The sequence below is a fragment of the Mauremys mutica genome, chromosome 2, assembly GCF_020497125.1.
Source record: "Mauremys mutica isolate MM-2020 ecotype Southern chromosome 2, ASM2049712v1, whole genome shotgun sequence".
NCBI classification, from domain to species: Eukaryota; Metazoa; Chordata; order Testudines; family Geoemydidae; genus Mauremys; species Mauremys mutica.
Window position 1 is genome coordinate 133,193,044 of NC_059073.1, and position 27,272 is coordinate 133,220,315.

General features: G+C 46.3%; 1 protein-coding gene across 3 annotated transcripts; it reads left to right on the forward strand.

The window, feature by feature from the left end:
* The first annotated feature begins 562 nt into the window (after positions 1-562).
* Positions 563-23,066, forward strand: LOC123362728 (prolactin-releasing peptide receptor-like). 3 transcript variants are annotated; one of them, XR_006576539.1, is made up of 3 exons: positions 563-640; positions 3,354-3,494; positions 20,980-21,114. XR_006576539.1 is itself a non-coding variant. In XM_045003168.1 (3 exons), the coding sequence occupies exons 2-3, from the start codon at positions 9,988-9,990 to the stop codon at positions 21,611-21,613; spliced, it is 1,053 nt and encodes a 350-aa protein (XP_044859103.1). In that variant the 5' UTR covers positions 7,891-8,023; positions 9,963-9,987; the 3' UTR covers positions 21,614-23,066. The 3 variants fall into 3 exon arrangements, 1 of the variants encoding a protein (XP_044859103.1); XR_006576538.1 differs by having other exon boundaries at positions 3,354-3,564; positions 20,980-21,103; XM_045003168.1 differs by lacking the exons at positions 563-640; positions 3,354-3,494 and adding exons at positions 7,891-8,023; positions 9,963-10,406 and having other exon boundaries at positions 20,980-23,066.
* The last annotated feature ends 4,206 nt before the right edge of the window (positions 23,067-27,272 follow it).

Genomic DNA, 27,272 nt, shown 5'->3' on the forward strand with positions numbered 1-27,272 from the left:
TGGTAAATACATTTCTTTTGATTTCCAAGGTGGGAATTAAAGGTTGGGCTAATTAAAAACCTCACTGAATACCACTTTCTCTGCTTGATACAGCAATGGCATGAAGACTACTTACTGTGAGAGTATTAAGCTGGACAAAGAAATCCAGGAAGAAAGGAAATGCAAAGCAGATTAAGATCAAATGAAAATAAGAATGGCTAGGCTGGGTCAGACCAATGGTCCAGCTAGCCCAGGGTCCTGTCTTCCGACAGTGGCCAGGGCAGGTCCTTCAGAGGGACTGAACAGAACAGGTCACTTTATCGAGGGATCCATCCCCTGTCACCCAGTCCCAGCTTTTGGCAGTCAGAAGTTTAGGGACACCCAGAGCATGGGGTTGTGTGTGTCCCTGGCCATCTTGGCTAATAGCCACTGATGGATCTATCCTCCAGGAACTTATCTAATTCTGTTTTGAACCCAAAGAGCCTGATTGCCCATTGCTCTCTTGTGTTGTCATTCACACCTGTGCAGAGTGGGTGTGAAATGTTACCCAATTAGATTTCTTCACTTGCTGACCTCAGTGGTGGTATTTTCCACCCCCTGCACAGGTGGGAGTGACTGCAGAGGTGCAAGGCAGTGGAGAACTTTTAAAAGTCATGAACAGGTAGGTGTCTGTGTTGCAGTCCCTGTGTGTGCACTAGTACATGATGAAAGATGCATGAACACTGTGTGTTTTCCAGCAGATCAGCACAAGGTAGCTCAGCACAGATGTCCCTATAAGTGAGGCATTAGAGGAACATTGCAAGGTTTAAAAGCCCTTGACCTGCATGCTGCTAGCTCTGATTGGAAGATAGAGAACATAGGTCAGGACTTTGACATGAAAAACAGGGGAGACAGGGTGTGCTTTATTCCTCAGAGTGTGGGGGGGAGGGGTGAGAGAGCAGGATGCACATGTTGAGACGTAGGAGTGCCAGCATCTGCATTGTGGGTTTGCCCCCAGTGTAGCTACTCCTATGTTAAACTCCCTGATGCAGACAAACTTTTAATCTCAGCATCAGCATCTTGCAATAAAATTCCCAAGAGCCCCGCTCCGTCAGTTACTGCTGAGGGCTCGTGATGTGAACAAGTTTGGTTTTACTCATGTAAGTTTTTCCAGTCTTACCGATGGTGGGAAATGACTGTTGTTTTGAGCTGGATTGACTCTGATTGTTCTGGGACTTGTCATGATGGCATTTGGGGGCTGATCTTATTCTGCTGCTCCTTTGTGTGACTGAAAATACTTTTCTGGAATAAAAAGCCTGGCCTTGAGAGGTGGTAATGCACTGGAGCAAATTACATGCTATGGTAGCCAAAGGCTGTAGTGCCTCCTTCATGCGGCGATGCAAAAATGAAGCTCAGGCTCCTGGCCGGAAACCGGGTAATTAGTGCAGTTGTGGTCTCTCATCTTCTGTCCCACTGGTATTTTAGATACATAAAGGTGCTTGGTGTTTACAAACCACATCCTTTTGTGACTCAGGCAGAGAGGTGGAAGGAGCAAGAGGGTTAAACAAACCCTCTAAATAAAATATCATTCAATATGGATCCCCCAGCCCTACGGTCCTGTCTTACTAATGATCCAGTGAAACAGGAATGCTGTGATTGGAGCTGGTCAGGAAACTGAATTTTACTTCTGTGAAAAATGTTGAGGCTTTGGAAAAAATTTCACCCTGAATTTTCAAAGCCAAACCCAGGCATTTTTCATGGAAGTGAAATTCTGCCATCTTTCATCTTGGAAACACTGACACATTCTGCAGTGATGTTTCCAAAAATGAAAGATCCCCCTCCGGGCGTCCAAGCTCCCCTCCAAACGGGATAGTTTTGTGGCTACAGCATGGGCCTGGGACTCAGGAGATTTGGGTTCCACGCCTGGCTCTTCCTCTGCCCCCCTGCGTGACTTTGGGCAATACACTCTCTGGGCCTCAGTTCTCTAGCTATAAAATAGTGATAACAACCCTTCCTTTTCCCACCTTTTGTCCAGCTTGTCTATCTCACCTGGGAGCTCTTCGGGGCAGGGACTGACTCTTACTGTGTGTATGCCCAGTGCCTAGCACAATAGGGCACCGATCTCAACCATGGCCCCTAGACACCAATGCAACACAATGATGAGAGTGAGACAGACAGCTAAGCTGGAAATCCCCCTCCTCAGACTGCCTACCCTATTCACCATGTCTCCTAGGGCTACTGGACCCCAGCTAGATGGGATTTTCTCTCATTTAACTCTCCCCCACTCCCCTCCAGGCATGTTAAGAGCCAGAAGAGGGAACCCAGCCACACACCCTGTGCCATTGTTGATTTCTCAAGCCCTGGCCCCACTGGTTTTCTGTGTTAAAATCCTCCAGCTGATGTCCAGGTTTCTGACATGCAGAGCTGCATCCACCCAGCCTGGCTTGGATCACATCATTGTGTTAAAAAAAGAAACAAAACAAAGCTCTGTCTAGAAAAATTAATTAAAGGGTGAGACTTTACTCCCCAGTCTCACGCTGACAGGAAAAGCAGGTAAATGAATAAGACTTAGGGCTGATCTAGCACCTTTATTCTCCATTAGTTAGCACTTGCGGGTTGCTCTGGACACTCAACATACCTCCTGGGACTGCTATGACCCCTAGTGCAGGTGACAGACCTGCTGCCAGCTCTTGGCTTGGTCTGTGGAACCCACTGCCAGATGGAGTAAAACCACCCACTAACCTGCTCTGCATTCAGAGCTAAACACAAACCCCACCTCTTTGCCCAGGCCGGCCTATAATAGCACCCACAGCTCGCTACCCCATTCCCACACTGCTGCATCCAGTAAGCAGCCCCTGAGCCTGCACCTTGCCAGTGAGGAAGGAAGGAAGAGAGGCCCCTGTTGGGTGGGTGGGTTGGTTCGTAACTCATGGGAGGCACTCAGATACTAGACTGATAGGCTCTAGTGTAACACCCAGGATTGCTGAATGGATGGTGGTTGCATGTCTATGGTGGGAGATAGACAGACGTCTGTATGGGGGATCGATGGATACACACCCTGTGCGGTAGGTTCGTATTATTATAGGCTCTGGTTTACAGCTGTGTAAACTGGAGAGATGAAGTGGCTTTAGCAGAGCTGGGACTGACTCAGAAGTGCCTGGCTGCAAAGCTAATGCTGCTAACAGGAGATCGTACAATGGCAACACACCCTGGTAGGATCCAGTTACAGCCCTCCCAAGCTCAGACCCAGCTCCGCTTCTGGGATTAGAGATGAATGGATGGAAGCCCTTTGAGAGGAGCTCCGTCCTTTGGGCTGCTCGCTCCCGCTTTGGACTAGGGGAGATCTCAGGTGCCTTCAGCTAATTCTTTTTCTGCTTTCCCATGCCCTTGTTTAGGTGTTTGTGGAGTTCAAACAACGTCCTGCATGGCGGCACATCACAGAGCACTTTGAGATAACCATGGCAACAGGACAGTAATTAATAGAAGACACTCAACACCATGGAAACAAAACTGCAACAAACAAAGTGAGCTAGCAGGTGAGCTGGATGGCTCAGGGGATCCAAAAGGGCCTTGTGGCCCTAGGTCACCAGTTCAAATCTAGCCCAGGTGCGTAGCTCCTGGGTTTTAGCATCTGCTGGCTGCTTGGTGGCCTATGTCACATTGGGGAAGGCAGAACTGATCTCAGTTTGGTTCTTAGCAGAGACGTGTTTGCACGTGGCACTGACTGGTAGTCTTAGCTGAAGCCAAAGACTGAATGAGCCATGCAGAGGTGGGTCCCCCTGCCCCAGGTCAGTCTGACTCAGTAGCATCGATTTGCACTAGCGTAAATGATTACAGGAGGTGCAGGGTAGTGGAGAATCAGGCTCTAACTTTGTGTGACACCCTGTATGCACCATTCAGAGAGATTTCTTCTGTTTCTCCCCTAAGCCTTGTTTTCTCATTGACGTAATGGCTGGGAGCTTTCAGCTGGATCATTTCCCGGTACTTAGGAGCTTCCAGGCTAGTGCATTAATGGCCTGCAGTGCAAAGAAAATGAATGTCCTCAGCATCACAGCCATAGTAGCTTCAATTCATAAATCCAAATGATTTGGGGAGGGACAGAAGAGCTCAGTGAAGGCCAAACCGGTGTCCTTTGCCCCCCACCCGCCAGCCCCCAGGGCTGGGCATCTGGGGCCTGGAAAATGACACGTTTCACCCCAAGAGCAACAGGCTATTTTCTTCTAATGTTTGCCAGTGAGTGGTGCACTGATGAAAGGCGCCAGGCTGAGCCCAGGTGACTGATGCTCCGTCCTCTAATCACCCAAGGTGAAATTCACCCCTGTGCACCACTGCAGCCCTATTTTGGGGAGGAAACATACTCCTTGTGCTGGCCCCTCTGCATAGGGGTGAATTTCTCCCCTGCACAGCAGGTGCAGTCTAGGCTGTGTCAGCTCAAGCATCCCCCCATTCCTCCCCTGACCAAGCCTCTCAGCCTGGATGGACCTGTAGGGCTAAAAGGGCAGTTCAGACTCCATGGCAACCCTGGAAGCTGAACGGCTCCTTCTCTGTAGCCACAGGGCTTTGAATCTCAGCCCTTACACAGCAATGAAGTCCCCTGAACTGGGATGGAGGGTTTTGTGATGTGGCCAGCTCCCGGGAAGGAGTTAGACCAGTGGTGTTAGCCAGAGCGTCTCTGCCCACTTGCAATTCAGGTCGTTACAATTAACCCACATAAATCCCCATGCGGTTTCAATCTGATAGGGGATTCCTTTCCTCTTGTTGAGTAATGTTGCTGTGCACTCCTAGGACATGATCTGAAGCCTGTTGAAGGCAGTGGAAGCCTTTCGATTGACTTCAGTAGGCTTCAGATCATGCCCTTAAACAGCTGATGCACTCCACTTCAGAGGTGGCTGCATTTCAGGAGTGGGAGAGAGAGAGTGGAAAGGGCATTGCTCTCAGGCTTAGAAAACCCAGGTTTTCACAGGCTGCCTGTCTGACCTAGGGCAAGTCAATTAATCTACTCTGTGCCTCAGTTCCCATCTGTACAATGCGGATAATCACACTGCTTTTCCTCACAAGGGTGTGACTGTGAGGGCTCTGATACTAAAATGATAGGCAGAGCTCCATATATATGTACAGTATCTGTTTTCAGTCTGGGCTTATAAAGTTCTTTAGGAAGAGTAGTGCTATCTAAGCATGCGCTGTAAACTATCAGTAACACTAGAGATGTTTGGGTTTGGTGAGAGGTTAAATTAATATAACCACTTTATTCTGTAGTGTATCTTTCAGGCAAACAGTAACCCCAGAGCACTTCACAAAGTTATATGTATAAGACAGCAGGCAGTAAATGGTATCTCTTTTTTAATGAATAACCCAGTGGTTTAAAGACATTTGATGGTGAATAAATTAAAACACATTTTCACACGAGCAGGAAGTTCAAACACAAGTTTAATGCTGATGATACTCTATTTAACATAAAAGACGCTTTAGATATTTCTCTCAGGCTAGCTTCAGCTTCCCCAGTGAGTCTGTGGATTCTGCGCAGCTGTGGGTCTCTGAGTGAGCGTCAGGCAGAGCCCACTTCCAGAATTAATAAGGAGAAATAGAGATGAAAGCCTGTGTGTCCCACTGGGATAGGACTCTTTTGAACAATGGGCCAAGACGAGAATTATCTGTTAGTTGAGTAGATTTCCTAGGAAATACTTGGGAGGAGGGGAATGCAAATGCCTGCCTCTAGACCTGATCTTTGGAAGATCGCCCTGGGGAGGGGACCTTTGCCTACGACTTAGCAATTTCCAGGATAAAAAGGCCCAAATGACATAAAAAAGTAACGCTCAGATTCAAGGGGTGCTTGTTCTGAACTTGTGACCACACACAAACCCGATGGTGGGATATGAAGGACTGTTCACCAGCCAGAACCCTTGTTGGAGTTGGGGTGGTCTCAGGTATTAGCATGGGTGTAGCTTCTTTTATTGCTTGAATATGTTTTCTCTGTACTGCTTTACCCTTGAGAATAAATGTGCTTGCTTAGAAAGATCTGTGTGGTAACTTCACTGTGGCAATTAGCCTGTGTTCTCTTCAGAGATGGTAAAGTAAAGCAGGCCTGCTGAGGCAGTCTGATTTTGCTGGTAAATTCACAGTGGAGGCAGGGAACTGTGCAGCCTGGAAATAGCCTGGTCAGAAGAGAGAGGGATGCATGTCTCCGCCCAAGAGAGGAGATGGCTGGGGAGCTGGAAGCCTGAGGGTGGAGGAGGAATACAGATGCACGTGCCCAGAATTGTGACAATCAAATCCTCCAATAATGCCTGCCTAAAGCAATTAAAACTGATCACAATAAAGGACAGATGTTGTGTTCTTTTTTTAATACAAGTGGCTCATTATTGAAGTTTACATCAAATTACATGATGGCTCAGATGAACTGGGAATGAATTTAGTAGAAGGTTCTGTAGTCTCTTTGGCTTTATTGATCAGGAATTCAAACAGCTGTTAATGAATACCCCCTGAATTAAACAAGCAATGGAAAAGGAGATGCATTGTAAGAAAATAGTTATTATAAAGCGGCAGTGTCCTCACACAAGCCAACCTCTTCAGTGTTAAGGGCCTGATTATCCAGCAGCAGCTGAGGTGGAGCGAGCACTGTGTGCACATGATTGACGTACGCTTACCACTACAACTGCTGTATGCCCAACTCACCAAAGGAGAAAGGAAACAGGGAGGTCAAAAGAAACGCTTTAAAGACACCCTCAAGATAAACATCAAGAGATGTGGCATTGACACCACACATTGGGAGACAGCAGCCCAGGATAGGGATAACTGGCGAAGACTTGTCAGAGAGGGAACGTCCACTTCTGAGGAAAAATCGCCTTGTCCTGGTTGCAGAAAAACACCAGAAAAGGAAGGACCGACAACTGTCATGCAGCAATCACGGCCCAACGCTGTCTTCCAACACAACCTGCAATTTCTGCCAACGAGCCTGTGGCTCAAGGTTTGGACTCCTCAGCCACCAAAGGACCCATGAAAAATAAAAGCTGCGAAAGATCATCCTCAACCTCGAGGGATCACCAACTGGATAGCACCCTTCCTCCCAAAGAATCCTTGTACACAGGGATCCTTTCACCCAGTGCTGAAATGTAGCCACCTCTTGGGTGGAACATGATAGCTAGATTTAACACTCTGACTCTTGCAAAAAGTGCATGCCAATGAGATTAAACATCAGTTGTACTTATTTTATCAGCTGGTATTGGACTGATGAGGGCTTTGAACTATGCCACCAAAGGTTAGGATACTGTCTGAAAGAGGGCTTGTCTCTTAGCTGTACCTTCAACCTTTGACTTTCCACCTGGAGCTTGTTCAACACTTCATTGTTCTTTCATAGACATCACAGAGAAGCAGTGCTTAATTAATAATGACACAGGTCTAAGGCTCAAGCTATCAGGTGCTAGGGCTCAAGTAATTTTTATACTTTCAAAACTGACGTGCCAAGCCCAGAGATGCTGGGGCTACGAACTGCCAAGCCCAGAGATGCTGGGGCTACGAACTGCCAAGCCCAGAGATGCTGGGGCTACGAACTGCCAAGTCCCAAAGGTTCTGGGGCTACGTACTGCCAAGCCCAGAGATGCTGGGGCTACGAACTGCCAGGCCCAGAGATGCTGGGGCTATGAACTGTCAAGCCTAGAGGTGCTGGGGCTCAGCACAATTAAGCACTGTAGAGAAGGGGCTATTGAGATGTAAGCAAAAAGGGCCTTTGACATCTCTAGGCTGAGGGCTCCAGCCTGGAATTTTCTCCTCCTCCGGCTTCAAAGAAGTTACTGCTAATTGACAGTTGCGGCAGAAAAGAATCAAGTTCGCTATCCTCATTGCGGTTACAGGAAGGAGTGGAGGGAGGCAGCAGCCAGTGGGGGGAGTGAGAGGGTTGGAAGCGTGGATCTCCGTAAGTTCAGCACACAGCTATGAGCATAGTTGGAATACAGAGCCTCAAAGGATCAGAGAGCAGTCTGAATTCTCTTCCTCTCTCTGACACACAAACCCCTCCTGGAATTAACACAGCTCCTGAGTGCCTTTCCACCCTGACTTTCCTCTGCACCAGGTCAGTAGAGAATGCAATGGTACCGTTGTTTGCACTTACAGATGGAATATTCAGCCCAAATTGAGAAGCAGATTTTTCTTTTTCTTTTAAATGTACTATATGCATAACCCAACTAGTGAGCAAGAAATGTGCCTACATGGTTGGAACGGTTCTGTAGTTAGATGCTACTGCATTATAGAAGTTACTTAATTCCTGACCACTAGTGTCTCATTGTAAAAATGCCCTTAGCGCACTGAGAGTGTAGACAGCTGAGAGAGAATTATTTTGCTGTTTAGTATCATCTCAGAAGAAGCAAGGACTCCTATACAAAATAACGTACAGGAGGATTTTACATTCATCTTGTTGTTGAGACAGCTAGTTCCTTTGTACAGTTCACATTTGGAAGCTCATTTGGGAACAGACTAGAAAGGTTTGAGTGATATAAAATGTATTACTTTGCTTTGATTCCACAGAAATAATACTTTGCAATTGCCTTTAATAATATATTGTTTATTTTGAAAGCATCTTCCATATGAACAGTGTCTCAAAATTCTCCCTGTTTGGAAAAGTTCTATACAGTTGAATAAGGATAAAACCAATGGGGCTCAATAGAAACTAATCAAAATATATAGATTTAACAGAGTCTGCTAAGCTTTCTATAGGTTTTTTGAGCCACCCTATAGAATTCGATAGCAGGGATAGAATTCTTTGTTCAGTTCTGTAAGATGTTTCCTAAAAATCTATAGAAAGTGTGTGATTTTTGTTCTATTAAATTAGATAAGACTTTGCCGTAGGAGTTTACAGAGCTAACAAAGACAGAAATGAAGGGGTTCGGGAAAGGAGAAAAGGGCTACTTTACTAAAAAGCTCACTAACCCGCTTCCATAGACAAATGGGAGATTAGGCACTAGAATAATGTTTTTCAGGTCAGACTGAAAAATAATTTGAGCGGCAACTCACAATGCTTTGTGGGAAAACATATAATTTAAGAACATAATAAAACCTGCTGGATGTGCAATGCACTTGTGTGTACTCATTCTGAATAACAGCAGGAATCCATTCATTATCTCCTACATATGGGGAAATGAGTTGTATACTCTCCTGAGTGATGTACAGCAGAAGTTCTTATGGCATCAATTTCACCAGCACGAGTGCTCTGTCCTTGTGGCTGTGACTGGCCAGCCAAAACTCCCTGACAGACGAGGATAAGAAGGGTCATGAATGGTGGGGTGACTTGGAGGGATTTGTATTCCAAGACTGAATCTAATTCTATGTCCACCAATTTCTGTCTTTCTTTCAAATCCTAAATTTGGGGTCTGGCCCTCTCTTCTTGGAATTGTCCCCTTTATCAGCGGAGGGCTATTTATCTGAATCTCTCCTCTTCTAAACCTCCATTTTCCCATCTTCTTTCCCAGGAATCTGTAGAACAAAACTCTTCCCAGACCTTCTAGTCAATCCAGGAAAATTAAATGGGGGAAAATATTCTGAGGAAGTTTGAGACAAAGAAGTCGGATTACGAGGAGGATAAAGGGACAGGACTGAGGGGAACTGAATTGGCCTCAGTATGAAGGCTAATTGCAGCTAGAGCACAAACATGAAGTGAAATTTGATGTACCATGAGGACATTTCAATTCAACTCTCAGGCTGTGACCCGTGAATTACAGAACAGAGAGGAATATCAGCGGGTAGCACCTAAATAACTGTTCACACAGGGATACTCAAACATAGCTGGAAACTCTCTGCATAGCTGAGACACTGAATTAGGTTAACAAGTCACATTTTACCTCTCAGGGATTGTTTCCTGCTCCAACTAAAAGAGATGCCCACAGAAGGATTCAGTGGCAATTACGTGGCACATACACGGGTTGCTAACTGTGTCCATGAACTACAAATGAATGGAGTCATGGTTATGACCCTGTAATTAAGGTCACTAATGCTGACCCCTTCTGCTCTTGTCTAAGCTTGCTTCTCAGTTGACTTTGACTCATGGAACCAATTGGGAATTGGGACAAGCTCCCGACCAATGACAGCATCAACGAGATCATCCTCAAGAACAGCTCCAATTCCAGCTCTCAGTTTACGGGAGTCCAGTTGATCCAGTCCTTCAAGCCCCTCATCATCCCCTGCTACACCCTGGTGGTGCTGATTGGCATCTTCGGCAACTATCTTCTCCTCTACGTCATCTGTAGGACCAAAAAGATGCACAATGTCACCAACTTCTTCATCGGGAACTTGGCTTTCTCAGATATGCTGATGTGTGCAACGTGTGTTCCTTTTACCCTGGCCTACGCCTTCAACCCACAGGGCTGGATCTTCGGGAAGTTCTTGTGTTACTTCGTGTTCCTGATGCAGCCTATGACAGTCTATGTGTCTGTCTTCACCCTCACAGCTATTGCTGTAGACAGGTAACTGTAGTTCCTAGGTTTCAGAGGGGTAGCCGTGTTAGTCTGTATCGGCAAAAACAATGAGGATTCCTTGTGGCACCTTAGCGACTAACTAATTTATTTTATGCCCAAATAAATTTGTTAGTCTCTAAGGTGCCACAAGGACTCGTCCTTGTTTTTGTAGTTCCTAGCCTTTGGAAATAATGATTTTCCTTTTTATTTTTTATTTTTTTTATTTTTTTTTGTGGATGAGGGAGTCATTTAATAATTTTTTGGCCTCAAAATACCAAAATCTTTTCATGAAATATCACTAAGAAATCTTTGAAATTTCACTGCAGCCCGTCTTGCAGCCTTAGAATTTAGCTTTTCGTTAAACAAGTATTTGCCGAGTGGTGGCTTTTTATTGCATTGGGGCATGTGACGCCTTACAGTTTTGCGTGATTCACTGTGAAAAATGATTTTTAGCAAAATGAAATTCTAAATGTAAAAAATGTCCAGGTTTTTGCACAGAAAAAGTATCACTTTGGAGATGAGGGGGAACTGAAATTTTAATAATTTCAGTAATTAATTATAAATCTTATTACTTTCCCTTACATCATACTTTGCATCTTCAAATATACAAATGTTAATATGATAACCCTCACAGCACCCTAATGAGGATAGTCATGATTTATTATCCCCATTTTACAGATCGGGGAAACTGAGGCACAGGCTGGTGACGGGACTGATTGATTTTGTTTTATTAATGTATTTGAATGGTGTTTATCTAATGTGCCCATTGACACCTCTAGGATCTGTCACTGACTTGTGAGAGGCTGTGGGCAAGTCAGAGGATCAGACTTTCAGTAGAGCTCAGGATCAGATTTGTAAGCATTTAGCATCCACAGCTGGAGACAGATTTTTTTTAAAAACCCTCAGCTCCCACTGCAACACTTATGTCCAGGTACTAAAAGAGCTCAGCCCTCGGCATGTTGAGTAGAGGTATGCCAAGTTTCAAATCAGAAGAAAACCTTCAAATTTCAAAATGCTCTAGGAAGGAAAATTCCAGAAAAAAAAAGTTTCAGAGCAATCAAAATGTTTGGGGTCAATTTTGACGTTATTGTTTTATGTCAGTCTATGTGTCTGTCTTCACCCTCACAGCTATTGCTGTAGACAGGTAACTGTAGTTCCTAGGTTTCAGAGGGGTAGCCGTGTTAGTCTGTATTGGCAAAAACAATGAGGATTCCTTGTGGCACCTTAGCGACTAACTAATATAATACAAATACAAAGAAATTCAAGCAAAAAGTTGTTTCAAAAATGAAAAATCAAAGTGGTTGGTTTTCATTGCTGGGATTCGTTCCTCCCAAACCAAATTTTGGTGTATACAACATGGTTTTGATTTTGAGACAACTGCATTTTGCAAGGCAGTTCCACTGAAGTTCTTCCAACCAGCTGTAGTTCTCGGCTCTTTTGTAAGCCTGGCCACTTACAGGTGTCTAAGTGGGAGCTTGGCTCTTTTGGAAATCTGATTCTAAATTGTTTTGTATAATGGGAATACACTATCCAGGGTGAGAGACTTAGTGTTTGTAAAGCATTTGGGCATCCCTGAATGAGAGGTGCTAGAGACATTATTACAGACACAGCCGGGAGTTCCTGTGTCTCAGTTGGAATGAATATTAATTTCCCTCCCTCTTATTATTTCCTTTCATTTCCTTTGCTGCAGCTGTTTCCTACAGTTCTCATGGTCAGTTCTGCGCACACACTGTTAACTGGCAGCCCCATTGGCTCAGCATACCCCCGCTGAGATCATTTAAAGGATCAATACGTTCCTTCAGGGCCCCTCCTCGGCCTGACTCCAGGCTCTGGGGATCTAGACTGGGAAGGGGAATTGAAAGTTGTGTAACACCAGGGCAACCAATGAGGAGCAACTCAGTAGTAGTCCCTGTGTTCCAGGGCTGTGTTCCCTCAAAGAGGGCTGCAAAAAGGAGTAGGCTCCTTATTTTCTCCCCTCCGCCGCCCAGGTGTGAAAAGGAGGGACATACTCTTGCCCACAGGGACCAGTACTGCAGGTTTCTTCTCCCACAAGATGGGATTAAAGGGTGCTCAGCACTGCATAGGATCAGGCCATTAGGGCCAGATTTTCAGCAGAGGTCACCACCTATTTAGGCACCTACAGGAAGTGGATGGGTTTTCCATTGAAAGCTATGGGAGCTGCTGGGGGCTGAGCACTTTTGATTATCTGGCCTTTAATGTGTACAAGCCAAATTCACAGGCCCTTCCTCAGTTTTTACTCCCACAGAAGTTAATGGGAGGCTTGCCTGAATAAGGACTGAGTAAGAACCTCAGGCTTCGGCCCTAGGATGGGTCAGTTGTTTCTTGCTCTCTAATGGCTTGATCTTGAGAGGCATTGAGTAGCACAGTCGAGCCCAGATGAGGCAAGCACCTGGAATTAGATTCCCATTGGTCACTTTCTTCTAACCCAGCTCAATTTCTTGAGGCTTCTCTTCATTTTCAAGTGCTTTTCTTTTGGTGCCTGTCAATTACCTCACTTACAATCCATGCTGTCTGGAGTCCCCTTCAGGGCAAGATTAATAAACGTCAGCCATCCAGCTCTTCAGCTGTTTTCTGCTCACCAAAGCAAATCAGCTCTCACTCCTGACAGTTCCCAGGCAGACTTTCCAGCCTGCAGGCTGGGGACCATACTAAGATTCATGAGAATCTGCCACACCAAACACAGTGCTAGCGGTCATTCAGCATCAAATCTAGCACCAGTGCACATCCATGCCACCAAATAATGAACATTTGAACAACTCAGAGCATCATCTCCTGCAGATGACAGCGTCTATTGCTCTGAATTCTAGTACAGAACCCTAGAAACTAGAGTTACCAATAGCCTACTAGGTCCAGCTTCCACTGCACAGTGCAGGATTGCTCCTTTCAGTAGTTAACTGTAGTAGGAGGGGCTTGGGTTTAAGCCATAGGACTGAGACTTAGGAGCTCTAGCTGCAGTTCTGGCTTTGCTGCAATTCTGTGTGTCACCTGAGGCAAGTCATTTACTCTGCCCGTGCCTCAGTTTCCCCTCTGTAAAAGGAAGTAACAACACTTTGCTCCCCCAAAGGGGTGTCGTAAGACTCTGTTCATTAAGGTACATGAGGTGCTCAGATTCTGTGGTGATGGGCATCACAGGAAAACCAATCAATCAGTGTTACAGACTGACTGACAGTGGAATAGTGCCTGATGTCTGCACTGGAAAAGAACAAGTCTATACTGCTGCACTAAAAAGACCAACTGGAGCGAGTAACGTAGGGTATGTCTACATTGCAAATAAAGGCTATGGGCGTAACTTGCCTTAGCTAACTCAGGTTAAAATAGCAGTGAAGACATGGCAACTCGAGTTATCAGCACACGTTCAACTCTATGGCTTTCACTCGAGCTGCCAACCCAAGGTAAAAGCCAAGTTGCCGTGTCTTCACTGCTACTTCAGCTCACATTAGCTAACCCAAGTTAAGAACTCGCCTTTTCTGCAGTGTAGATTTACTCTTAAAGTGAAACAGCTAGGGCCAGAGCCTCAGCTCGTATAATCCATGTCGCTCCAGTAAAATCAGTGGAGTTAGGTCAATTTACACCAGTTGAGGATCTGGCCTGAGATTTTTACAACCATTGAATAATCTCCGGCATGTCTATTCAACTGTGTGTACGCACAGGAGGAGACTATACATATGTCCTCCTTGTGTCTTGTACGGCGCTGAGCACATTGTATGCACTACGCAAACAGCAGTAATAACTGATCATATCAACAAGGAGATTATAAAGCGGGCATCAGGGCAAATGGAAATTAATCCTCCTCAGAGGGATGCAACAAGACTAGTCTCAGGGGAAAGCCAGGCAGTATCTCCATGCTTCCCCATGATGTGTTCATTCACTGTTTGCTAAGCCGCTCTTTGCACACCTCTCCAGTCCACCTCCTGGCAAAGAGAGACTCATTCAGGAGAGAGGCTCAATCCAGACCCACTCCCCACACACCCAGCTCTGTCATTGCACCTCATTGCTGAGCTGCAGCACCCACTGCTTTTCCAGCACCGGGTTTCCGTTGAGCAGAAAATACCAGCTGTGCACTATAGCTATATGGGTACAGCTAGGATCTAGGATGAGAAAGAAACAGCCCATTTTCCATTGTGCCAGGACTGGGATTTGAACCATAGTCTTTTGTTGTTTTCTGGTGTCTTTGGTTTGGGCTGTTGCAAGCTTCTGACCTGGTTGGGAGAAGAGCTTGTTACTGAGGGCATTGACAAGAAGTCACTGCAGAGCCCACAACACATACATCAAACTCTGCATTACAAGGTGTCTTTTCCCTCAGTGCTGTTGCTTGCTGTAAAAGTGGAACTTCGATGTGACTTTAATACCAGTGCAGCTTATGGCATGATAGTGACATGATCAAACATCTCTACTGTGCCCAGACAAGACTTTGTAAATCCAGTACCAAGCTTCTTACTTTCTTGGAGCTGCTGCAAACACCGGGTGTGACAGATTGATCCAATGACAGAGCCTAGATCACTGCAAATAGCAATTCCATTTCCTTTCCTCCTTCTGCACTTTGTACTGAAGTCCTGTGGCTTTGGCACTCATCAGGGCTGGAGAGATGCCATGGCACGGTGAAGATTAAACCAGTGTCATCATGCCAGAATGTTCCAAATTGTGAAGCAAACACAACAGGAATATGCTACTCAATCTCCTTCTCTTTGTGTGAGGCATATTTGTGCTCCATGCTTCTTTCCCTATAGGCAGAAATGATAAAGTGTTCCCCATGCTTGCAACTTGTAGCCAGCTGTGTAGCAAAATAAGCTAATTTCATATCCCTTCACCTGACCAGGAGGGCTAAGCAACCAGCATGGGACTGGAAATGTATGTGTGTTTAGTTTGGGAGTGAACTTCCTATTGCTCTTGTTCTGATTTCAGTGCCACTAAATAATGATGTCCTTGACTGCTGGTTCTGTAGACCACTAGGTATAATTTCTGCTAGTTCCAGGTTATTAATACCTTGCCATACAAATCTGTGCCAGACAAATTGTTCTGACCCCCAAATGGCAGGCACGATCCCTTCCTAAACGGAGACAGACATGGGATCTGGGCTGAGGCTGGTTTTTTTGGGCTTTGGTTTTTTTAACACTGTGTTTCCATGGCGATGTCACTTTTAATGGGAAGGCTGCAGTCCCAGTGGGGAATGGAAAGAAATAGGCGGATTCTAAAACTAAGCCCCAGATACAAGGAGCATCTTTAATGCAAACATGACTCAGATGCTGGCAGAATAAAACAGGTGCAATGGAGGCAAAGCAGATTAGACGAACAAAGGGAAGATTTAAGCTGCACTAGCCGGAAAGAACTTTCTGATAGTGAGATCTCTTAGGATGTAGGATGACCTACCAAGGGGAGTGTTGGAAATCTGATTACGTGAGACTTAAATATACTTGGTAACTGTGCTGTTTGGACTGATCCTGCATTTTCTGATGGGGGGCTGAACTAGTTATGTCCCAATAAGGCTTTTCCATCTTGAATTTCTGTAACTCTCTTTGCATTTAGGGTTGGGCTGTTCCTCCATGGTAAAAGAGAATCTAGATGAAAGGAGCTGCAGCATTCATAACCCTCTTTATAACTGCACACTTAGGGCTACATGTTCAGGGAGCCCCACTTTTAACTACTCCCTTTCCTTCCCTAAAGCAGCATTAGTGAGTGATTCTGTGGTACATTGCAAGGTACAGAAGGCACCACTAGGTTGGAATGGAAAATGTCATTACTGAAAATATTTCTCTGTCTCTGTCTGTCATCTTAGATGTTTCTCAAGCTCCCATCACCGTAAGTCTTCTTGGCTGCATATTATTTATTAACATAAGGCCTGATTCACCACTCTCTTATACATGTTTCATGCCAGTGTTACTTCACTAACTCCAAATGAGTCATGCCAGGGTGAAGCTAATGGAGTGGAGTGGTGAATCAGGCTCATATTATTCAATCAAACCAGGCCTCTGTGTTAATTTTCCTCCGTCCAGTCTTTGGAGTTCGTGCACCTTCCCAGGAATTACAAAACCGGTCAGTACCCTTAAGTTCAGAGGTTTGGTTAGGAACTGATGATGGAGCAGAAGGATTTAGCTAAAACACTTAGCTGCCCTTTTCAAAGGGACTCTTTCAGATAGGATGAGATTCTCCTATGTGCAAAGAGGCCTATTCATCACCCCAGTTCTACATGTGTCCTTAAAATAAGTAGGACTTAGGTGGTGCACCGGCTTTGAGCTGGCTCTCTGCATGGCAAGGAGTTGAGGAATTTCTCACCCTTACATCCCTAAAGAGATGTATATGTTCTGTGAGAAACTGGTCATATCGCAGCCCAACAGCATCCAGAATGAAATGGCCTTAAAATATTTACTCTGTGAATGGGACAAGTCACAGAACCTTCAAATTTTGCGTCAAAGCATCACTTTTGCCAATGCAATGGTCAGGTACTGTTCAGTTCAAAGGTCCCATTTACACTAGAATTAAAAAGCAACAAAGAGTCCTGTGGCACCTTACAGACTAACAGACATATTGGAGCATAAGCTTTCATGGGTGAATACCCACTTTGTCAGACGCATGTAATGGAAATTTCCAGAGGCAGATATAAATATGCAGGCCAGAATCAGTCTGGAGATAACGAGGTTAGTTCAATCAGGGAGTTCAATCATCTGTTAGTCTATAAGGTGCCACAAGACTCTTTGTTGCTTTTTACAGATCCAGACTAACACGGCTACCCCTCTGATACTAGAATTAAAGAATTCCCTGAGAAGGAAATCAGGAGTAAGGCTCTGATTCTGCAAAGACAGGCAGGTGCTTCATCTCAATGAGCTACTCGTGTGTAAAGTTAAGCGGGAGTGCACATCTTTTATAACCCTAGGTCCAGCCTGAATTTAGCTCTGTATACTGCTGTCCCACTCATATGATAGCACAGATTGATCCGAATCCTGGTTTTGGGAGGTTCATATGACAGATGCAAGCCTGCTTTCCTGTCTAGACAAAATAAATTATAAATTATAAAAAATGTTATATATCCATCACAGGTAGGTTTATTGTCAGAGAGATCAGTTCAATTGCTATGCAAGCTTCTTCTGCTGAGGGTTTGTTTAAATTCAGATGCTCCTTTCCAGTTCCTATTTTCCAGTATAATCTTGAATGTTTTGTGCAATCTAGTCATAAAATACAAGTAAAGGGATAAGATGGTCATAATAAAAATCAAGATAATTTGAATAATATCTAACTGGGGCATTTATTACTAGCTGGAATATAGGCTGGGACACAGCTAGACAATTTCAACCAAAATTATCTCTGGCCCTGACACAAGACACCACATAACCATATGCTGAACTTTGAGCCTGGACTTAAGTCTCATTGACTTCAATAGGACTTAAGCACATGTTTAAAGTTCAGCACATGCTTAAGGGCTATCCTGAATAGAGATGCTTTCCTGGATGTGAATGTCAACCAGTTACATAGGTTCAAAGGTGAAGAGTGAGGTACAGATACCTACATAGACAGACAGTCAGAGGGTTGCAGGGGAGAGCTGAGTGTGAGTTAGTGCTGAAGGTAGAACACCCAGTATGCGAAAGGTGCTACATAAAATAACATTTTATTCACTTAAAATGGCTGGCAGGAGGCTCAGCTCTTACAAGTCTTTCATCATAAGAAATAGCAAGGAAATTAGTACAATGCACATAGTGAAGGAGGAGAAAAGAGATTAATTAGGTGATTTTTTTGTTTTGTTTTAGTCTTTTAAAAAATGCTGCCTGAAGCTCCCAAGTATGATTCAGAGTAACTTCATACAAAGGGCTGCTTGGGTGGTTGATCAGGAGCCTTCTGATAGGCCGGGTGTTTCTGGAGACAACTGAAGGCACCCACTGTTTAACACAAGGCCTCAGGATGGGGAAAATAAAAGCCTCTATTATTTCATTCTTCCACAATAAAAGCTGTTCCCAGGGGTTAATTCTGTGGCTGTGCCTCTGCTGGGATAATTACAGCTCTTAGGGACTAGAGGCTTTTCTGCACTGGAAGGGTATCATTTCCTGCAGCTTTGGCACCTCATGTCAGGCCTTTTTGCTTAATTTAATGCAATAGAAATGTAATGTTAATGAAATAAGAAAAAGCAGCCATTAAATGTTAGACTAACTAGAAAATGACAGCTTTGGAACTGAGGGGAAAACCTCTTTTGTAGCTTTTGTGCTCAGCCCTGGAATTTGCGCATGCTGCTGCTGAGCTGACTGCTGCTGATTCCCCTTGATTATGTGGAGTTCTATCGATTAAGGACTGCCAGAAGCTTTAGGGATTGTAACTAGTGGCACATGCTGAAGCTGGTAGAACTAGAACAGAGCAAGAGCCCACTGAGTCTGATAGCTTGTCTCTGATGGCTGTCAGTGCTGGATGCATCAGGAGATGTATTTCTCCCCAACTGAGCAGTACTATATATACATAATATATAATGTATATATACATTATGGCAGGAAATGGCTTTATTACACCATCAAGTGATAACTTTAGACCCTGAAACCTGGTTGATAGTCCTTGTAATTTTACCTTAGCTAGTGCGACTGGCAGATGCTGTTCTTACCACACTCACTCTTTGCCTCAGTTATATACTGTGATGGTGAGTTCCAAAGGTTAACTACAGAATGCATTAACTACTCTCTCCTTTCATCAGTGTAGAAACTTGATGCTTTTTAAAACGCAATTTAATTTTTAACCTTCTAATTTCAGCAAGTGCCCTTTTGTTCTTGTATCTATGAGGTAAATAGGAGAAACCACGTGGGCATCTCTGTACCTTTTGATACCTGTATCCTATACTGACTGGCCTTTCCTTTTCCTCTGTCATTCCTCCAACCCAGGTAATGTCGATGAAGCTGATCAAATATACAGTAGACATAACTTTGTGGTACAGCACCCCAGGATTCATTAACAATGATGGGAGCTGTGCCTCTGAAACCATACACCGAAAGATAGTCCTTTGTAGTAGTTACCAGCAGATGAGGAAATCTTTCCATCAGTGACTCCACAGTTCAGTAGGGGGTAGCATTCTTTGTTCTCTCACAGAGTGGACTCCCTGTGCATTAATTGTGGGTGAAGCACCATCCTGTGCAGAGGAGCCAGCACAAGCCCTCGGCACCATGTGGCACCCACTTGAGCCGTACCCGGCAGATTTCAGAGATGTGTAGCACTAGCTGTCTGCTTGGAGAGGGGTTTCAGAGCTGCCCAGAAGGGGGGGCAAGTGTGGCAATTTTCCCCATGCCCCGGGCCCCACAGGCCCCCCCCCCCGAGAATATAGTATTCTATAGTATTGCAACTTTTTTTTTATGGAAGGGGCCCCCAAAATTGCTTTGCCCCAGGCCCCCAGAATCCTCTGGGTGGCCTTGAGGGGTTTAGCCCTCTACAGGGAAACTTCAACCCCAGCCTGACGCTGAAACACCTGGACCGGGGCTTGGATGAAAATGAAGAGCACTTTGCCGCGCTCCGGCTGGGATAGTGGGGCCGCGGGACTCGGCGCGCTCCAGCTGGGGGATCAGGGCAGCGGGACTCACCACGCTCCGGCTGGGGTTGTGGGGCAGTGGGATTTGCTGCGCTCCGGCCGGGGAGCGGGGCCGCGGGACTCGGTGCGCTCCGGCTGGGCGTGGGGCCGTGGGGGTTACCGGGCTCTGGCTGGGGGATCAGGGCCACGGGACTCGGCGCACTCCGGCTGGGCGCGGGGCCGCGGGGGTTACTGGGCTCTGGCCGGGGGATCAGGGCCACGGGACTCGGCGCGCTCTGGCTGGGCGCGGGGCCGCGGGGGTTACCGGGCTCTGGCCGGGGGATCAGGGCCGCGGGACTCGCCGCGTTCCGGCCGGGGTTGCGGGGCAGCGGGACTTGCCCCGCTCCGGTCGGGGGAGCGGGGTTGCGGGCCACGGGACTGGCCGCACTCTGGCTAGGCTTGGGGCCCTCTTAGGCGCAGGGCCCGATTCGGGGGAATCCGCCTAAAGCCGGCCCTAAAGAGCAATTATAGCTTTCAAAGGTGGGGCAGAGAGAGAGAGAGAGTGCAGTTAAAACACCATCCTCACTGTTGTAAATACATGAACACAGAGACAGCAGCAGAACATGTGCACGTTAATGTAAAACGGTCTCTAGCGGCTAATTTAGGTAACCACATTACTCAGTATATATTATTGTGGAGGAGTCTCACCCTCTGGGAGCATGGCAGGGGTCTGTGTAGCTGGTAGTGCCACTCTATTCATGCAGTTGGTCACTGGAGCATTTGTTTACTGCTCCAGCTCCACCATCCTCTTCCCATGGGCCCAAATGCTAGTTTCAATGTCTGTCAGGTTCGGTGCAAACAATAAGGTCTACAAAAAGCAATTTGAGCTCAGCTTGACTCCTCCCCCAGCTCAGTCAGGAGGACCCCTCATGACTCCTTAGGGTGAGATGCTTCCTATACATCGCTGAGACCTTATTTTGGTCTTGATACACGCACACACACCAAGAGCACGCCCTGACTGGTGAGATACATGAGCTACAGGGATAACGCCATTTAAGAGAAAGCACCCACACTCATTCCCTCTCCCTCTCTTTCCAGGTACTATGCCACGGTGCACCCGCTGAAGAAACGCATCTCGGTCACCACCTGTGTGTATGTGGTGGGTGGAATCTGGTTGTTGTCCTGTGCGCTGGTGGCCCCTGCCATCGCCCACACGTATCACGTGGAGTTCCAGAAGGAGGGCTTTGCCATCTGCGAGGAGTTCTGGATGGAGGAGGAGAAGGAGCGCCTGGCCTATGCCTACAGCACCCTGATCATTACTTACATCCTGCCCCTCTCAGCTGTCTCCCTCTCGTACATCTGCATTACAGTCAAGCTGAAGAACCGTGTAGTGCCCGGTCACCCAACACAAAGCCAGGCAGAGTACGACCGGGTGAGGAAGAGGAAGATCTTCCGGCTCATTGTGCTGGTGGTGGCTGCCTTTGGGATCTGCTGGCTCCCCATCCACGTCTTCAACATCATTCGTGACATAGACATCAATCTCATCAACAAGCACTACTTCCTGCTCATCCAGCTGCTCTGCCACTGGTTCGCCATGAGCTCCTCCTGCTGCAACCCCTTTCTCTACGCCTGGCTGCATGACCGCTTCCGCAGTGAACTGAAGAAGATGTTCACCTTCAAGCAGAAAATCATCCCCACTAATAACTGCGTAGCCGTGAGCGTGATGCTCTGAGGCCTGGAACCTGGTTTCTCTGCTCTCTGATGGTCTTGCATTCCTCTCACCCTTTGCATCCCAAACTGATACACACAAGAATCAGCACAGCCACCTCCTGAAATGCTGGCTCCTCCCAGGTGGAAGGCTGTGACTATTTACGTGTTTAACAGCAGCCAACCACATTGCACCAGAGTTCCATTACATGAAGTGAATGATGCTGTATTCCACCACAATTGCATTGGGAGTTTGGGATTTTAAATTACAGAAGTAGAATGTGCCCTAGTTCTTGCAAAAAGTGCCACCAGGTCTTTAATGTGTGCAAATCTGGGGTCCTCGGGTTTCTGCCTCATCTGCTCCAGAAGTATCATGTCCTTTAGAACATGATGAAGCTCAGTACTCACTCAGAAGAAAGAGCACAGGGTATCTCCACATCTGCATGGTCCCCAGATGTCACCCATCCAAGAACTGAACTTTAAGAAGCAGAAGTGCTTTTTTACCCAAAGCACGATCAGCCTGGGGAACGCACTATCACAAGGCATCTTTGAGGTACAGAACATAGCAGATTTCAGAATAAGGATACCCAGAACACTAGACAGGACCAAAATATCAAAGGGATACATACCATCATGCGTAAGCCAAGCACTAACTGCAGAGGGTCAGGAAGACATTTTCCCAGGGGCACTGTACTACATAATTGTCCATTGTGGGGGCTTACACTTTCCTCAGAAGCATCTAGTATTGTCCACTGTGGCAGACAAGATTCTGGACTAGCTGGATCTCAGGTCTGGTCCAATCTGGCAGTTCCTATGTTTGTACAGCCTGCTTGCCTTGTTGGATATGACACCATAAGCATGAGCAGCATCACTTCAGGGCAATAGCCTGGGGAAAAGTGGATTTGTGTCTAATGGTAATGTGGGTATATGTGAACAAATACTGCACCATATTCAGCCCTGCATATATGGGTGCACAACCCCCACCTCTCCTGATTGAGTTAAATAGGAACTGCTCCTCCATTCAGCTGGCGTGAAAGGCTGACTTATTGTGCATAGTTCTTTCTTTCTTTCTTTCTTTCTTTCTTTCTGAACAGAAGAATGAGTTGTATGGCCATGGAAGGGGCTGCTTAAGTCAAACAGAAGTTTGGGACAGTGAAGTACCGGTATATGCACCAGTGTTTGGGGTTGCAATGTAACCTTGTCAAAGTATTCCTGTGTCTAATACAATACTCTTTCTTGTATATCGACGTTTGTTGTAATAGTACAATAAATATAAAGGAATAACTTCAAGATTCCTCTCTCAAACGCTGAGCTTAGAGACAATTTTCTTTTCCAAAGTGCAGATGCTGCAGCCCTGATGCTTGCTGGGAACAGAACTGCAGTGAGTGAGATCCTAGTGACATGTAACTGACATGATTCTAATGATTTCATCCCTCACCTGCTGTTCGCTGAGCTGATGTGTTTGATGCCTAATAAAGCAGTGCCAGAGATTTGAGATTCTTTTTTCTCATGACGACTCCATCAAAGAGAAGGCTGTTTTCATCCAGACATCAGTGGATCTGGAGGGGGTCTGGGGGGAATGTTTCCCAGTGGCTATAGAACAGGACTAACAGTCAGGACTCCTGGGTTCTGTTTCCAGCTTTGCTACTCGGTGGCCTTGGCCTAGTCACTGCACCTTTCTGGGCCTCAGATGTGGCTAATAAGACTTCCTTATCTCACAGGAGGGTTACATGCCCAACCAACAGTGGGGATATGAGTGACCAGCCATGAGGAAATGTCTATGCAATGAATGAGGAAGGAGATGCTGGGTGGGTGAAAAGCCTCTTATGTAGTCCCTGTTCTATTTCCTTCTTACTCTTTCCCCATCCTCTTCCTGTGCCTTTAGCCCAGGGCCCAGTGAGGGGTCCTGGACCCGGATTTCTCATCTTCTCTCTGCTCCTAGCCACATTCAGAAGCTGGCCTGGAAAGGGTTTCACTACTTCACCCCATTGCCCTTCTCCAGTCCTTAGTGCAGCTACCGGATTTCGGGGCAGAGAGGTACATTGGTACCATGGGAATTTTGTGATGTTATGTTGTAGCCTCTCTCCTTTCTAGAATCAGCCCTGATAATCCCCTTTGACAAAGGGCTGCAGCAGGCTGACACTCGTGTCACCCAGCCAAAGGCGGGGGGGGGCACTGTGTAACTGCCCATTCACCCAGCTACCTAACAGCTAATCACCTACCACCCATAAAAGACATACGCTTGCCTCAGAGAGCTCCCTGTTGAGGGACTCCACGTTAGCCCCTGCAACGCCAGGCCCAGTGGGAGCTCAGTAACAGCACCCTTAGGTGCACTGCCCAGAGTGTGTTCTGTAGGGTCCCGAAATGCAACCCCTTGTTGCCCCACTCTGTGTAACTTCAGGGTGAAGGCTGGGGGGATCAGATGCAGATTTTTACCACTTTGATGTGACAAAGCCAAGCCAATGCGGTGGCTGTACTGTATGCATATATTTTGATTTGATGAATATGCATATGCAGCGTTGATGTGGCCCATAGGAGCTTGACAAGATGCCAGCGTGGATCTCAGTGTCAGTAACGATTTGGAGAGACCAAATTCCTTCCAGGCTTGTGCCAGCCTGTAGGATACTGGCAAGGATGCAGCAGAATCAATGTGTTTCTTATGTATTTCATTTCCCATTTATGAGGAGGAGGAGGAAGCAGAAGAAAGAGGAGGGAGGCAGGAAAAAAAGCAGAAGAAATTCTAAGTCTGAGCAGCAGAGAATGGAGAAGAGCAGAGAATTCAGTGTGGCTCTTTATTTGGCAAAGAATTGTTTAAAAATGCATCAATAAATCATTTTGCTTGAAAATGTCAAAGTAACTCCTAAAAGCCAGTCATTCCCCCCAGGGTGTATTTTAAACAGTCTCGGGATAGGAGAAGGGAATTTATTCTTAAAAGGGAACAAGCGCCAGAGGAACCACAGCCTCGGAAAAGAGGAATGTGCCTCTTTTATCAGGAAGCAGGAAATGCTGGAGCCCATCTCCAAAGCTTAGCAGGAGAGGGTCCCACTCAGCTCTCCCATGGCCCCATCCTGTGAGGTGCTTCTGGCCTCTGAGTGGGGCTGAGCATCTTCAGCTCCCACTCACATCAAGCGAGGTGCTCAGAACCTCTCACAAGGGGCTTGCCACCTGGCAGGATCTGTCCCACTTTCTCTCTTTCTTCTCCAAATCTTTGCAGAGAACAGGATGCAGGAGGAGGAGGCTCTGACAGAACATCAAAGCAATCACTCCCCCCTGAAACTCATTTTGTTGCTTAATAAATTCCAGTGATAGATACGGAGGCACTGTGGGCTTTCTCAGTTCCTGATCTCCAAAGAGACTGAGATAGCTGCAGGAGGGAATAGAGCTCCCTCCCCCTCGTGCCACAGCAACCCCATGCTCTGCCTGTTTCCCTCAACAAGGGGCACATGGGCATTTCTGCTCCCCATCCCTCACTGATCATCACAGATTTTCTCTTGTGCATGTTCAGTTTTTCTTTTCTGGTCCCTACACGAATTTATAGCAACCCCCCCCCCCAACATCCTTATCTCAATGACCTCTTGTAAACACTGCTCTGATTGCCTGGGAGAGGAGTTTAACTCATGACTCAATATCAGAGGGGTAGCCATGTTAGTTGGTATCCACAAAAACAACAAGGAGTCATCTCCATTCAGCTGAAGAAGTGAGGTTTCTTACCCACGAAAGCTTATGCCCAGATAAATCTGTTGGTCTTCAAGGTGTCACCGGACTCCTCGTTGTTTTCATGACTGATTCAGACTCAATAGGAGCACAGAGTGGATCTCCTTCCGAAGGTACCAGCACTCCCTGAGCTGCGGTTTGGTTTTGGAGAGCTCTCTGCCCGCTGCCTGTCACACTGAGGTGCCTGTTTGGAATGCCTTTCCCGCCCCAGTGACAGCAATAGCAATCTAGGCGGGAGGGTGGCTGGGCTGCTCGGTGCTGAAATAATGCTGGAGAAAATCAGGGCAACTGCAACTCTCTGTCCCTCTCAGAAAAACCTAGGCACCCGTGCTGGGGAGCAAGGGGATAAAAAAGGCTCGTTGCTGTGAGTCACGTGTTGCCTTCCAAAGCCGTTCTCCATATTGCAGTCTCTCTATTTCAGCAGCTCTTAAAGCACCTCTGGGTTTTCCTCATGAAGTACCATAAAGTGGAGGTCTTATCCATTCCTGTGCTGAAGCTTATTACCTCATTACTGTCTACCTCAGCAGCACCTAACTTGCCTCCCAGCCTAGAGGGAATGCTACATACCGTACTAGTATTTCACGTGTGGATCCATCACTAGGTTATTATTGTGCTCTGTTAGAAACATTGCCCAGAAATCCACTTGCTTTTTTTCCTCCCACTGTTAAGCTTTGTTTACTGAAGGGGTTAAAGTTTTATCCTGCACCAAATCTCTCTAGACACTGCTGCGGCTCTGTGTGCATGAACATTTCTCTGTGCACCTAAGATGCTGTCTCTAGTGGTTAGGCCATTTGGACCTGTGTTGCCCTCCTCATTTGTACTGACTGCTGCCGTCCTTATTTTTGCATCATCAGCAAATTCCATTGCCTCGTGCATTTCATGTTCCAGCTAACTATACACTGTATAAAGCAAACAATATCAGGCCTCCTGATCCCTGAAGCTCTTCTAAATTTCCCTCAATCCTTCCTCAGGTGCAATTTTACTCCTGTCCAGAAGGCCCATCATGAGGCCTATACACCACTTAAACCAGTGAAAATGGTGCATAGACCTTGAACTGGCCCTTGGCATTGGGTGAATTTTACTCAGAAACTCTCTTGAAAGCCAGTTCTTTAGGCACCCACACCACAACATCCTACTCTCCCATCTGGGACATCAGCCCTTTGTGCTGCTGTACTCTGGTCCTTTTCTAAATCCCAGGGAGACCCTGCAGGTTTCTCTGCCATTCTGTTTGTTACTTTGAACATGAAATCTGATCATTCATGAGCGGAAGGAGAACGTAAATTGCCTGCGTGGTGGGAAAATTCATTGAGGCTGTCACACTGAAAGAAGTTGCAAATGCTGGTAAAGACACAGAAATAATCCAAAGGGTACCAGAGAGTTTGGAAATATGGGCACACAATGACAAAGTGAGATTCAGCTTGTAAACTGTACGCTAATGTATCTGGGAAGAAATAGCTATAACCAAAGAGAAGGAGGGGGAGGGGTTGTACCCACCTGATCTGTGCACGCAGGGGACCTCCCCTAAAACCTCAGATGCAACAGGGGCTATGCATCTACCTAGAGAGATAGACCGACCATGTGCACATGGATTTCTCCCCCCTCACACAGAAAGAGGAGCTGCCTGAGCCCCTCAGCTCCCTCCAGATACTCCATTGTTCCAGGGTATGTAAGGAGGCGGTGGGGGCAGGTATGGGAGCTCAAGGCCAGGAGGCATTCACATCATCCCTGCCCACCATGTGACTCTGACCCAGACAAGATACTATAGCCTAGGGTTGTATTGTCTTTTCCATGGAGACCCTGGTGTGCACCGTGTAGTATAGCAGACACTGAAGATGCCCCTGGAAGTTAAAGTCTGATTGATTCATCATATAATCAAAGGTGGGATGGGGAGCAGAACAAGTGTTGTAGTTTCCTGGCCCCTCGTTAAGACCTGCCCTTTCTTATTATTGTTATCATTTATATTATGGTAA